The sequence below is a fragment of the Molothrus ater genome, chromosome 6 (genome assembly GCF_012460135.2).
Source record: "Molothrus ater isolate BHLD 08-10-18 breed brown headed cowbird chromosome 6, BPBGC_Mater_1.1, whole genome shotgun sequence".
In the NCBI taxonomy this organism is placed as follows: domain Eukaryota; kingdom Metazoa; phylum Chordata; class Aves; order Passeriformes; family Icteridae; genus Molothrus; species Molothrus ater.
In genome coordinates this window covers 2,300,609-2,314,949 of record NC_050483.2, presented here as the reverse complement: position 1 = coordinate 2,314,949, position 14,341 = coordinate 2,300,609, and the positions used below count along the sequence as shown (strand labels likewise).

General features: G+C 42.6%; 1 protein-coding gene across 1 annotated transcript in view; it reads right to left on the bottom strand.

The window, feature by feature from the left end:
* Positions 1 to 8,785: 8,785 nt before the first annotated feature.
* SLC6A5 (solute carrier family 6 member 5) overlaps positions 8,786 to 14,341 on the bottom strand; it is a 32,429-nt gene continuing 26,873 nt past the window's right edge. The window contains exons 15-16 of the mRNA XM_036383569.1: positions 13,008 to 13,175; positions 8,786 to 8,941 (exon numbers count right to left, since the gene is read on the bottom strand). Of these exons, the coding sequence (XP_036239462.1) occupies positions 8,786 to 8,941; positions 13,008 to 13,175 (324 nt within the window). The remainder of the gene's footprint in view (positions 8,942 to 13,007; positions 13,176 to 14,341) is intronic.

The following is a 14,341-nucleotide window of genomic DNA, read 5'->3' as shown; positions in this document are numbered from 1 at the left end:
TAGGGTGCCCCACCACCAGCCCCTGGGCGAGAGGAGGGGCACACACATGGTACACAGGAGTGTGTGGCTATGCACAGATATTCTATATAACCATAGCAACAGGAGAAAGAGGCAATGGTACCTCAGCCTGTGAAGACACACCCTTCTATTCCATCCTAGTGACATCAGGGTTCTGCACAGCAGTTACTATCTGATTTTAGAGATTTCTTTTTGGGGAACAGGTCTGTGTATCCAATTCGTGTTAGTTTAGATCTGTTTGTGCTTATCTGGTAGTAAAACCAGACACCAAATTGAATCTAATTCAAGTTTTCCATTTTCCACTTGATGCAGAGTCTTAAGTGGATATATGGTTTAAACTGGTCATAGATAGATTCTCAAACTGATCTGTTTAACCTAAGCCTGGATTAAATGCTGTTTATAAAAAAATTACTGTGGGTACATGCAAAAATTTGTGCCGTGTTACCAGCTGTAAAGCACAGTTTCAAACACATCTTGAGCAATCTCATGGAAAAGAATATCCATAGTATTCCATGTATGGATACAAATACAAATACAATATAAATTGTATTGTATTTATTTGTACAAAACAAATAATACAAATTCCATGTATGGAAAAGAATAACCATTACACAAGCAGCCTGGTAAAAAGTGCTCTGGAAAAAGCTGGTCCCACATCCTGTAGTCCAGCTTAATGCCCAAATGATCACACATTTGGAGAGCATTTGGAGAGCACATATGTTCAGCTGTTCATATGGAGAAAGGATAGGGCAAATGGATGGAAAACCAAAAATCCCCTTCTTGCAGCCAACACTATTCTTACACCTCCCCTAATGGCAATAAATCATCTCCCTTTATCACCAGAAAATCTGACTTTCTGGTATGTTCTTATGGGAAGCATAAATAGCTGAAAAGCTGACTTCCAAGTAAGAATTAAAACTGTGTTCCTGAGTATTTTAAAAAAAATTTTAAAAGGCATTTAAAAAAATCTGAAGGTACTTTTGCAAGAGTGAAGCATTTGTCCTGGAAACTGAGCTGGATTTCAGCTCAGATAATATTCCTGTGAATATTGTTCTTGCACTCTCCATTGGGCATGGAATGCTTCGTGGTTTTGACCTAAATTATTGTGGAGTTGCTAACTGTGTGGTGTTAAACTGTTAGTCCTGCCAGCCACAAAGCTTGTGACATTTTGTAGTTTGAGGAAGGATTTTTGAGTAGGCCCAATGTCTCTCTGAACAGCTGTAGGGCTGTCTGCGTGCCACAGCTAAAATGCAATTAAAGGCATTGCTACTGCAAGAGTGTCTGTGTGGACTCAGTTGCCAGCTACACTGCAAATGCTGGAAAACAGCAGTGCTTCCACCTGGGAGAAAAAATAAAAAGAAAAATTTGAAAAAGAAAAAGGGAGAAAGAGACGAGAAAGGGAAAGAGAAAGAGGGAACGGGTAAAGAAAGGAAAAAGGGAGAAAGAGATGAGAAAGGAAAAGAGAAAGAGGGAAAGGGTAAAGGGGAGAGGAGAGGAGAAAAAAGAAAAGAAAAGAAAAGAAAAGAAAAGAAAAGAAAAGAAAAGAAAAGAAAAGAAAAGAAAAGAAAAGAAAAGAAAAGAAAAGAAAAGAAAAGAAAAGAAAAGAAAGCCCACCACTTGTAGCTCGTGGGGTAGAAAGCCTCCTGGATTCCCAAATGAAGCTCACGTCCCTGGGAAGCCTGGCTCCACGGGGACACTGGCGATCCATCCGAGCCAAGTTTGCTTTGCCGCCAGTAGAGGGCAAGAATTAGCAGCAGCACTCACACCTGAGCACTGGGAAGAAGAATAGGTGGAAAGGAAGGCGGGATTACTGTATGCTGTGCTCGCCTTAACCAACAAATACTTGGAAAGGACTATATAATCAGTTCAGCAGGCTAAAAGTACCCATTTAGGGTTTACAATTACATAACTAACTAACAAACCCATCAGAGTGAAGCCTTAAGAAAAGAAATCATTTGTCTACTTTTGTTTGCAGTCATGGAGCAATACTTACTGCTCTTTTTTTAAATTATTTTTAATTCCCAAACACATAGTTAGCTAATGTTTGAAGACTGAGAATCTAAACTAAACTTTACAGCTGATTAATCCATTTGGTATAAGATGTACCCTTCAACCTCCATGCTGACCATAGGAATTTCAGCACCAAAAGAGTAAAATTATTTCAGACTAAACACATCTGTAAGCAGTGTAGTAGAACATGTGCCTATCTTCCAGCTGTTAAGTAACATGCATTGGTTGAAATTCTAGCCATGATCAGTCCATTTTAACTTTAACCAAAGTTAAAATGGTCCTTTTAACTTTAATCCAGTTAAAAGGACACGGATTTTTATCTGTTCCCATGAGTTTAAAGATTTGATGCAGTAGATGCCTAATGGTGACAGCAAATGACTGTCCCTTACTCCCAGAATCAATGTGTTGTATCATTAACTTACACTGGGTGACTCTGGGAGTCTGACACATTCCATATGCCTCAGTTTCTCCTCCTGAAAAGGGCATTAATGGCACTCAGCTTTCTCTCAGGACTCTCACGATGCCCTCTGGTAACTTCAGACTTCCCCAAAATGAAATCTGCCTGTCGCAGACATCTTTTATGGAAAATCCTTTCCTTAGGACTTTTCCTCCTGAGAAGCTGAGAGGCCTCAGGAACAAAATGTAACCAATGGTTATCTGCTGCTGTGGAATGCAACAGGTGCATCTGGGATTGGCTCATGTGGTTGTTTCTAATTGATGGCCAATCACAGTCAGCTGGCTCAGACAGAGAGCCCGAGCCACAAACCTTTGCTATCATTCTTTGCTTGCTATTCTTAGCTGGCCTTCTGATGAAATTCTTTCTTCTATTCTTTTAGTGTAGTTTGAATGTAATATATATCATAAAATAATAAATCAGCCTTCTGGAACATGGAGTCAGATCCTCATCTCTTCCGTCATCCAAGCACCCCTGTGAACACGGTCACATCCGCCTGCACAGGCAATGTGCAAAGAATGATTGTAGTCTTCCATCACCAGGTCCTAGCACCTCCTTCACCCATGCATGCACATTTCAGAGCAACAGGAGCTTAGAGGCAGAGCAGAGTGAAACATCCTGCCCCTCAGGTACAGAGCAGTGCTCAGGCTCAGGCCCTCTCCTGGAAGGAATCCTGCTCTTGGCACGAGTATCTCCTGTGACACCACTTTTGGTGACACGTCGGGACATCGTGCTTCAGCTGCTGTATTTGGGGAAAGTTTCTCCAGAGCTCGTGGCTGCCAACAGTGAAACAGCTTGGACCAGAACCATTTCCATGGCAGGCTGGGAAGGGGAGAAGCTGCTTTGCAAACCAGTGTTGTGGCACATGGCCTCACCACACGGCAGGAATTCAAACACAAGGTACAATAACACCAGAAACTGTTCCTTACACTTTCCTTCCTCACTTGCTCCTGCTTTCAGCCTCCCATTTGCATCTCCAGCAGATGTGAGCCTCTCTTGTTTTTAACAGTCTAACAACCCTTGGGATAATTGAATTGATAGGATAAGAAGGATTTAAACAAATCCAGTTGGTCCTGTGTTAAGCAATCAATAGTTCCACAGGGTACAGAACACTCAATAGTTAAGGAACCAGCCATTTAAATGGTGCTTGTTTCTGCAGCTGTGCAACATGTCTGTTTCCCAGGAGGGCTGTTTCCAGCCGCTGCTCAATGTTTCTAACAATCAAATGGATCAATTCTGAAGACACCTTAAGTCTGTGTGTTAAGTAAGAATGATGTTTGTGGTGTGTGCTGGGTGGGGAAGGAGGTGGTGGGAAAAGAGACATTTCATTCACCAGGGAAATTGATGTCATTTCAGTTTTAAACACTGGACATTTATTTAGAGTCTTTAGAGCCCATACATTATTGAATAATTTTAATTTATCACATTCAAATATATTAGGCAAATATATAGTACAATAAATTGCATTTTTACACATAAATACAAAATCTGAGGTAGGGCCTCAAGAATAATGATTTCTGAAATTAACAACATACAGCAACATAATATGTACTACATGAGATACATATGATGCATTCTTTGTAACAATATATCTTTTGCACATACAGCTAATGAATAAATCATAATGATCTGGTTAGGGTACAAATCTTTATCCATAGGCAGCAGTACCCCATAGAATGCCTGTAAATATATATATATATATATTTATATATGACATTACGCAAGTAATTAAGATTTAACCCATCAGTGATGGGTCTGTAATAAAGTGCCATAGGACACAGGGAGCAAATTCTCAGCTGGTGTAAATTGTCACAGCTCCAGACAAAGCTGTGACAATTTATACCAGCCAAGCATCTACCTTAGAAGGTAATACTACATAATATAAAGGACAGATAACAACATGTTTTAGTCAATTTTCCTAACAATGGAAGATAGCTATAAGGCAAATGGTTACCTGAAGATGTATTTAAATGTTATGGGCAAATAAAATATTGCAAGCATTAAGATCCAACCTAGTTCTCAGATTATGATACACCCCTCAGGAAAACCTTCTCTCTTTGGTGACAGGCTGCCTGAGGGTGCCAAAGGCAGGACTCCCAGCACCTCTCCCCTCCTGCCTCAAGTCACCCACCCGAGCCCCTCAGGAACATCAAGCTCTGACCATTTCCCAGGTACCTCATGTGCACACCACCCAATTGCAAACCAGGAAACGAGTGTCTCTTACAACAGCAGAACAGAGAAGCTTTCTGGGATGCCTCTGGTCAAAAAGCTCTGCTGTCTGCAGCCCACAGTCCCTACAAGTCTGTCCTTGATTGCAAGGAGAAGTGGAGCTGCAGAAAAAGAAACCAACAGGACACCAATGACTGCCATACATAAACATTGTTTTAACACAGGCAAAAAGAAATCATATTCTCCAAACAACTGTACACAACAAAAAGACCAAAGGTGTTTAAAATCAATCAGGTGTTGGGATTTGATGGTGAGAGACAGTCACACAGTGTATCAGAAGCAATGATCTTCAGTGTGGAGGCACGTCTAATGTGGTCATTGGAGCAGAAATGAATCAAAAGACTACTTGGACTCAATTGAAACATCATATAAAGACAATCCAAGTCTTTCTCAATTAAAGGTCATTTTGTTAAACCCTTCTTTTGGAAACAAAGTGCTGCCTTGTCTCGCTGAAACACAGGTTTTGAACGTTGCATATTAAAAACACTAGGAAGACCCCAAAGAATTTGAAGATGGCAAGCATTTGCATTAGGTATAATCTTTAATGCATACAATAATGCATCTCAGCTCATCCAGAAATTCAATTTAATTTCAAAGAAAAAATATGCATCAGAGTTTCACCAAATTTAAACATTTTTTTACTCACAAGATAGATAGATCTGAAAGTACATACATCACATTTTTACTAATATGGCTTTTTCCCCTCCTTTTTTTTCTTTTAAAGTTCTTTACTGTTATGCTATTAGTTACTAAATTTATTTTTAGAAAATTATCAAAGTGCATGCAAACTTTCCTTAGAACATGGTAAATGAAGTGCATTCCCAAACTTTAAGGTAACTTCTCATTTAAAGAAGACACTGCTGGTTAATTTAATCTCAACTTTCAGATTTGGACAGTAAAATACTTCAGAAAAAGTCTCATGTGACCAAAATAAAACCCTGCCTTTCACATTTAGTGAAAACTTTACATCTTCTGTGATTTTTGTATGCATTTCTCCCCTTTTCCAAAGGTTTTTGCAAGCCTAGCAATGGGGTCAAAGCTGAAGACAAAGATCAGCTAGCAAAAAAATCACAATCATCTGTTTACAGGGTTTCAAATTCAAGCCTAATCCTGTGCTAATGACTTAGCAGGCACAGGAACAACATCTAAATTAAAAGCAAGCAGATTAATTACATAAATCATGGAAAGCAATTCAGTTGCAATTTCATATGCAGTCTGGTTTGGTAATCCAAGCCAAAAGATATCACATCCCAGGAGTATTCCTTCAAACGATATCTCTCTCACAATTCAGGTAGGCAGTGACTGACATCCTCACCCTGAGGGAGCTCCATGGCAATGTGCAATCCCAGTGCCAAGGCATGCCTTGAGACAAGCCACTGAGGGAAAGGATTCAGTGCTCCCAAACCATTGGACTGTCTTGTCTCTTTTTCAAAGAGGACCAAACCTACAGATAGATGTTGTTGTTGGTTTTAAATTACAGTATTAGTGAGGACAAATTGGCTCAGACTCCAAAAATCAAACCAAGGCGCGAGGGAATATTGGTTAAGAGGGACACAGAGTGATTTATCCCAACAGAAACACATAATTCCCAAGAGAGATGCTGACTTGGGTTCCTTTTGCACCCAGGGAAGGTCCCTCAACCCCACCCAGACGTGGGAACCAAATTTCCAGCTCATCCTTATGGACCTTCATGAGGCCAAACAGAGCACAGCTTCTCAAACCTGTCTCTGCCAGGAAAATAAAAGCCAGAGGTAAGAATAGCAAGTCTTTTATTAAAATAGCAGGCAAAGCTGAAGCAAGGGGAACAGCTTTAAGGCAGAGAAGGCCACGGGAGGGTCCTGTCCTGCTGCTGTGTGAGACAGGGACCAACAAGAGCCCATGGAGCAGAGATTCAGGGGTCAGTGTAAAAAACTGTGGAACCTGCCCTCCCTGCCCTGCTTGACAACCCCTGATAGTGCTTCACTTGTTCTGTGTGAGGATTAAAGATTTCCAGCAGTGCCTAGGACTGGCAACACTAATTGCCCCGTGAAAGAGGAAGTTCAGCAAAATGATTATTAATATATTTCATATACATATATATATACACACACACACAGAGAAAAGGAGTTAACAATTTGTGGAAGTGTTACTTTAAGGTTTAGCTTTTTGTTTTCTTCGACAGGATGAAAACAACACACCTACTGATCTACGGACACACGTGAACTGAGGATTTACCTGAGACCCTGTAGTATGAAGACAGACAGACAAAAAACCGGGATAGAAACAGCCCCCTGAAAGGAAAGAACATTTACAGGCTACTACAGCAGTGTCTGTGGGGAGGAAAAAACTGGCTAAACTACTAAGCTCATTATTTCTACACTGATTGGTAAGATATTTATAGGGACATAAAACATCACTAGCACACACTACATGAACACTGATCACCATTAAAAAATATCATATATGTATGTATAGGATATAACAAGATAATAAAGGTTAAGTTTTGCCAATTATTGAAGATATATTTTTCTCTCTCGTTCTAGTGCATTTACAATAAGTTGGGCTACTTTTCTATTTAGGTAAATAAATGTACTCTTTAAAAGCTCTATTTTTTACTCTGTCGAATAGGTAACAAAACTATTTAAGTCTAATATTCATATGATTGCATATATCTGATTTCTAAAATGTAATGATTTAGGATGCTATGCAATGCTATGATGGCCCTCTACTAAATTGTCCCTTTCCCCCTCAGCCCTTGCATTTTCTACATCTAATGTTGCATCCATGTGGATAACTGCAGTGGTTAATTATTGTGGATTTGAGTATTTTTATTTAATGAAAAGGTTCTAATGAAAAAAATACCCTATGCATGTTTCAGAGAGAATACTGCTTTAAAGAATTGACGTGCTATATATATAATTTATAGACAAGTGGGGTCCTGCTATTTCCCTATTGGTTGAAAGAGAAGAATACACCATCTAAAGGTTACAGGTTATATAAAGGTGCTTAGAGGCAAATGAACGGGGAGTCACAAAGTTGAACAGCACATCCAATAACTGTTTTCAGGTGGTAACTAGACTACACTTACCACTGTAAGAATACAAAGTTAGGCACAAATTATATGATGGCTTTTTGAGGAGATACTGTAAACAAAAGCAGAGAAACAAGGAAAATTATATTCAGAGTATTGGAGCGAGGTGAGTAAAATCACAGTTGCATTTGGCGTGGAGCAAGTTTCAGATACTTCGTGTAACTGAGGCATTCCTAGTTGAAATGACAGATGTCAAATTATCAAAAGAAACATATGAGAGGACTTCAAGCAGTGATGCCCATACAGCTCATTCTGACACCATTTCCAAACCGCTTCTAGACTCAAATGCAGTTTAGTCTCTCAACTGATCATTTTTAAACACTTTGTTCTTATTTTTCTACAAATGGATTATCGTGTTTCTGTTCTCACCTCATACATTGCTTCCTGGTGTGCTGTTTCAAGGTTCTCCACTTGTTTAAATAACATAACAATCCCTCCAAGTTAGTACAAATCATGAAGGAGGTGTGCAGACATGATGGGTCAAGGTTGGCTGTCAGTGTAGAAGAAGCAACCCCATTGCTACAGGAGCCTTGTGCTGGATTTACATCAGGACTACAGGAGATCCCATTCTTTGCTCACTTCCATCCTATTTGAGGGATGAACCTTCCTTGCAATACACTGGTAGCAAAATCCTAGTCCCATGCCAGCCTCCTGTTGGAAAGGGTGTTAGTGGGAAGTGGGCCAAACTGCACACCTCATTTCCTCTAAAGATTTTTTGGTTTGGTTCTGTTTATTCCTACATCACCTGACAACACCTGGCTGTGTCACCTGTCACACACAGGGCTTTTGCTGCGTCCCCAGGTACAGAACATGTCACAGGCATCACCCACACCTGGAAGTGGTCTAGTTAGGCCTCCCCTATGGCATGCAACAACAAGTCCTGCTTTCCTAAGCAACCACTTTCAGGCACTGCGGAAAAGAAGAAGCGGTGGGTGAAAACAGAAATGCGAAAAATAAACTCAGAGAAGGCTGACAGTGTGATCGCCACCCTTTTGTAACAATCATTAGCACTGGGTCCCCAGTTCCATGTCCTTGACTGGCAGTTTCAGCCCCAGGGAGGAGGTTCCCAGCGGATCAATCATGTTCCTGTACCGTTCGCCGCGGTGCTTGGCCAGGAAGGGGCCCCAGTCGGGCTGTGGGGAGCACACCAGCTTGAGCCTCTGCCAGGGAGAGAAAAGAGAGTCTCACTGGGTGCCATGGGGCAGAATCAGTGCAGAGCAAGTGAGGATGGGCTCACTAAGGTTATTGATGACAGCCTGGCAATGTGCTGCTGCTCTCAGAATCTCTGCTGGTCACAGTGACTCTGAGATATGTACAAGCCTCTTTTTCCCAGCCCGGCAGTCGAAGAAGGAGTCAGGATTTTTCCATTCTCATTCTCAAGGTTGTTTGTTATTTCTTATCTCTAATGTTCTTTCTCTGACCCACCAAGGTCTGTCTGGCAGGTCAGGCTGAGGCACACTGCCCGTCCTTGGGGCGGTGTTGTCCTTTTATACTAAAAACTACATGTACGTTATTTACCATAACTTCCCAATACCTATCACCTATGTTAGACAGTGAGCTTCTACTCTAAACCAACCCAAAAGTGCCAGCATCACCCAGAAGATGGAGGCTAGGAAGAAGAAAGAAGGACAAGGCACGCCCAAATTCCTCCATCTTGGGACCCCGAGCCCCCATTCCACAACCTCAACATTCTACTTCTCACCCTGTGATAAACTAACTATTATTCTACTTAAACTCTCTTGACTTGTAATTCTTCATATAAAGGTGGTGATTTGCTCCATGGGTCAAGATCAAAGGCACAGGGGTCTTGGGCTCTGTGCCAAGGTCTCTGAGCCCCCGGGCAGGGGCTGGAGCCATCCAGGGCAGCCAGAGGAATTTCCTGGGTTCCAACACACTGCTCAGCATTTGATTGGCACAAGGTTTTCAAGACTATTAGGGGATCAAGTGGCCAGGTTTAAATTATACATTCTACCCCACACCATATGAGGGGAGCTCAGAACCACTGCTACAGACTGTGAGGCTCTCTGACTGAAGGACATGTGCACAATTACTCAGCCCAATGGTCTAAGCAGTGGGTAAGTGCATTAGAATAATTGGATTTATAGTTAGCATATTTCCCCAAAGTAAACAAATGACCAAAAAGTACTATATCACTAGGAAAGATTTTAATTTTGAGATGACAAAATGTTTTGTTTCTAGCTGCGGGAAAAAAGAAAGAGGAGAACGTCAACCTGGCAAACAACGAAAATTTTCTGATCTTTCCACTGAGTTCTTTATTGAATATATAATTTGATTGGTGCATTCAGATATAAAAAGGAAAGAAAACATATTTTTGATGACTTAAGAGGGAACAATTATATGTTTATTACCTAATAAAGTGAATCAGACCTCTCTATCAGTTATTTTAATCTCTGCTTAATTACCAGTTTGCAACTTTTACCTCCCAAATCAACCATAATAATTTTATGCAGCAGACTCAATATTGAGGAAACACCAGACTACAGCTGAAATATCTTGAGCAAAAGCCCTTACAAAACAGATCCAACTCTTGGGTGTTCCTTTGGGTGCACACCTGGAAACACAGTAAGGGAAGTACCCTGTTTTTGTGGCAATTTGTGTGCCAGTTTTAGGCATGAGAAGTTTTGAAGCATTTGTGTCAGCGAGAGAAGCTGATGAGGCAAGGAAGAAGTAAATCTAATTGCACATTAGGTCATTTCCAGTCGGGGCAGTTGTCTCCTGACCAGGCCCTGCAGTCTGCTCTACACAAGAGCTGAATGACCCTTTAGACAAGTGGCCTCATTGCTGCTTGGATGCTCTCCCTAGGGTGTCCCACCACTGTGAAAATTCCTCTCCTACAAAATTCCTTTCCTCTATGGATAGCAGAGAAGCATGGTCTTTTCCCTCAGGCATGTGTAGTGTGACATATTGAGAGACCAAAAAGATTATGCTATTTTAGCACATTTTCTCTCCTTTTCATTTTTTGAAGCAAGAAACAGCCCCGGTGGGATTTGCAGGGAAGCTGAACTGTAAAAGCAGCTACAGAAAGGGGAGAGAGTGTCTGTTCCTTCTTCCAAGGTGGGAGCAGCACAAGCAGCAGGCAGTGATGAGAAGGCAGAACTGAGAAAGCCTCAAAGACCTAAAATAAGAGCTCTGAGCTTCTCCAGAAAACAGGGGCAAGGCAATGAAGGGATGAAATACTGACATTGCTCATCCTGCCAGGGGCTGAGGAGCCAGAGGGATGGGAACAGCCAGGGAGAGGGGGTGACAGGCAGGGACAGGGCTCAGGGATGCAGAGAAGTAGGTGGCCACCGCATTTCTGAAGCAGTGGGGGAAAGCGTCAGGAATCCAATTAGCAAAATAAACAAAAGAACCTTAAATTAAAAGTAAATTGTCGCCTGGAATTATTTTAAGCCCAGGTGCCAGAAAAGATCAGCCAATTCAGGAAGAATAAAGAGCTGAAAGGTGAAAGCAGAGATTGCCAGCTGGGTTTTGTAATGAGTATCTTGAGATGTATGAAAGGCCTTCCTGGGTGAATCCAGGACCCAACTTTGCACACAGGAACTCGTGATTGACCACTCCTGCTGCTGATTAAACTCTCCTGGTAGTGAGTGCCCTCTCCTGGTGCTGACTGATCTCTCCTGATTGACCTCTCCTGGTGCTGATTAAAATCTCCTGGTGCTGAGTGCCCTCTCCTGGTGCTGATTGACCTCTCCTGGTGCTGATTAAAATCTCCTGGTGCTAATTGACCTCTCCTGGTGCTGACTGACCTCTCCTGGTGCTGACTGACCTTTCCTGGTGCTGATTCCCCTCTCCTGGTGCTGACTGACCTTTCCTGGTGCTGATTCCCCTCTCCTGGTGCTGATTGACCTCTCCTGGTGCTGAGTGCCCTCTCCTGGTGCTGATTCCCCTCTCCTGGTGCTGATTGACCTCTCCTGGTGCTGACTGACCTCTCCTGGTGCTGACTGACCTTTCCTGGTGCTGATTCTCCTCTCCTGGTGCTGAGTGCCCTCTCCTGGTGCTGAGTGCCCTCTCCTGGTGCTGACTGACTTCTCCTGGTGCTGATTCTCCTCTCCTGGTGCTGACTGACCTTTCCTGGTGCTGATTCTCCTCTCCTGGTGCTGATTCCCCTCTCCTGGTGCTGATTCCCCTCTCCTGGTGCTGAGTGCCCTCTCCTGGTGCTGATTGACCTTTCCTGGTGCTGACTGACCTCTCCTGGTGCTGATTCCCCTCTCCTGGTGCTGATTCCCCTCTCCTGGTGCTGACTCTCCTCTCCTCGTGCTGACTGACCTCTGCTGGTGCTGACTGAGCTCTCCTGGTGCTGATTCCCCTCTCCTGGTGCTGAGTGCCCTCTCCTGGTGCTGAGTGCCCTCTCCTGGTGCTGAGTTCCCTCTCCTGGTGCTGATTCTCCTCTCCTGGTGCTAAGTGCCCTCTCCTGGTGCTGATTCCCCTCTCCTGGTGCTGACTCTCCTCTCCTCGTGCTGACTGACCTCTGCTGGTGCTGACTGAGCTCTCCTGGTGCTGATTCCCCTCTCCTGGTGCTGATTCTCCTCTCCTGGTGCTGAGTGCCCTCTCCTGGTGCTGATTCCCCTCTCCTGGTGCTGATTCCCCTCTCCTGGTGCTGACTCTCCTCTCCTCGTGCTGACTGACCTCTGCTGGTGCTGACTGAGCTCTCCTGGTGCTGATTCCCCTCTCCTGGTGCTGAGTGCCCTCTCCTGGTGCTGACTGACCTTTCCTGGTGCTGACTGACCTTTCCTGGTGCTGATTCTCCTCTCCTAGTGCTGATTCTCCTCTCCTGGTGCTGATTCCCCTCTCCTGGTGCTGATTCCCCTCTCCTGGTGCTGATTCCCCTGTCCTGGTGCTGATTGTCAGGCTCCCTGGGCACAACACACGCCAGCAGCTGAGGCTTCCTGTGTATGTGTGCTGCTTTCACAAAAAGGCCAACGAATCTAGAACAGCTTTCTTCCAATGAAGCCATACAAAACCTCATGAAATTTATCTAGAGCTCATAAAACAAAGCACTCCACAATTTAGGACCGTGTTATTTGAAAAATTGGGAATAGAAGTTCTACAATTTAAATCAACTGAACATCTTGCAACACAATAACTGGCTTACCAGAAAGTAATCTGAGCAGTATGAGACATTCAATATCACAAAAATCCGTGTAAAATGAAAGATACAGTCTCCTGTGGCCATATTTTTAAACAGCAAAAAGACAGAAGCGTTACCTCAATAAATTTTCCTGGGGCTAGATGCATTTTTATCACAAACATGACTGGGATCCAGATGACTGAGCAGGCCAGCATCAGCCAGCCGAGCACCATGGACCAGCCTGGGTAGTGGTAAGCTCCATAAGTCATGGGTTCCCACTGGTAAAAACTGAAGCACAGGATAAACTGGGAACAAGAAAGGAAAACAAATATGTTTGAGTAAGCAAAACAAGCCTGCTGTGCCACCAGTGGTGGGTATCCTCACACAGAGCTGGTGTCTATGGAACACAGATAAAACCACATACACCTAAGGCAGGGTGCTGCCACAAGCTCTAATAAATGGGTCAGAGCCTGAGTCTAATGAGTTTCTAGGAAATCTTGCAAAATCCCTCAAAAATCACTGTATTTGTGCCAGAATAATTGAAATAGAATCTTGTCCCTAGAGTAACATGCTTTATTACATGGTCTATTGGCAGTTTTACTTAATGTGATTATGGTAAGTTCTCCATTTCACTTACTGTGTGAACAGCAATACATCTGCTTACATTTGTGCATAATTCAGTAACTTTTGGAAAATGCCTTTGCTTGCAATAATTGCACACAGAAGAGTTACAGAAGTACAACAAGGTGAAGGCACATACAAAAATGATCAGCTTTAGTTCCAGAGATGTGGAGTCTACAAAAGTCTAATGTTAGGCTATCCAAATGTATCAAATATTAGCTTTACAGAGGCAATAATAGAAAAGAATTCGTTGCTTGGTCTGTTTCCATTGCATAAAAATTGAATTATAACTGATCAGTGTCAATTTATTTCTCACTGTGAGTTCACTAAATATTGCATTTGCAGGGAACAACAACAGAACATGCAAGTTTAGAGAGTAAAAATGGTCAGTTCAAATTTGTTTTCCTTAACAAACAACATAATTTCCTATTTCCTGGTTGTGATTACTGATTGAGCTACGAGCACAAGTCTGATTAGTAAAGGATCTGAGCAATTTGCAGAAAAGCCTTAGAGTTCCCTTCAGAAGTGTAAAATAGGGTCTAAGGCAGCATCTTGAAAATAACCACTGGAAAAAAAGCAAAGAGCTAAAACAATCCCATGTGCACACGCCTTCATCTTAAAAAAGGTCCCCAAGAGAAGATAAATACCATTGATGTCATCCTAACTCTATAAACTGGAATATGTCTTCAAACTTTTTAAAAGTGATCTGCACACTGCAGGCCTACATTGTCACAATCAAACAACAGGTGGGTAAGACAGATTGCTCTGGCTTTCACACAGAGCAATGCTGTAGGGCAGTGCAGACAACAGGTAAAGAAAATCTATGCAGGAAAAGTAGAACTACCTTCAT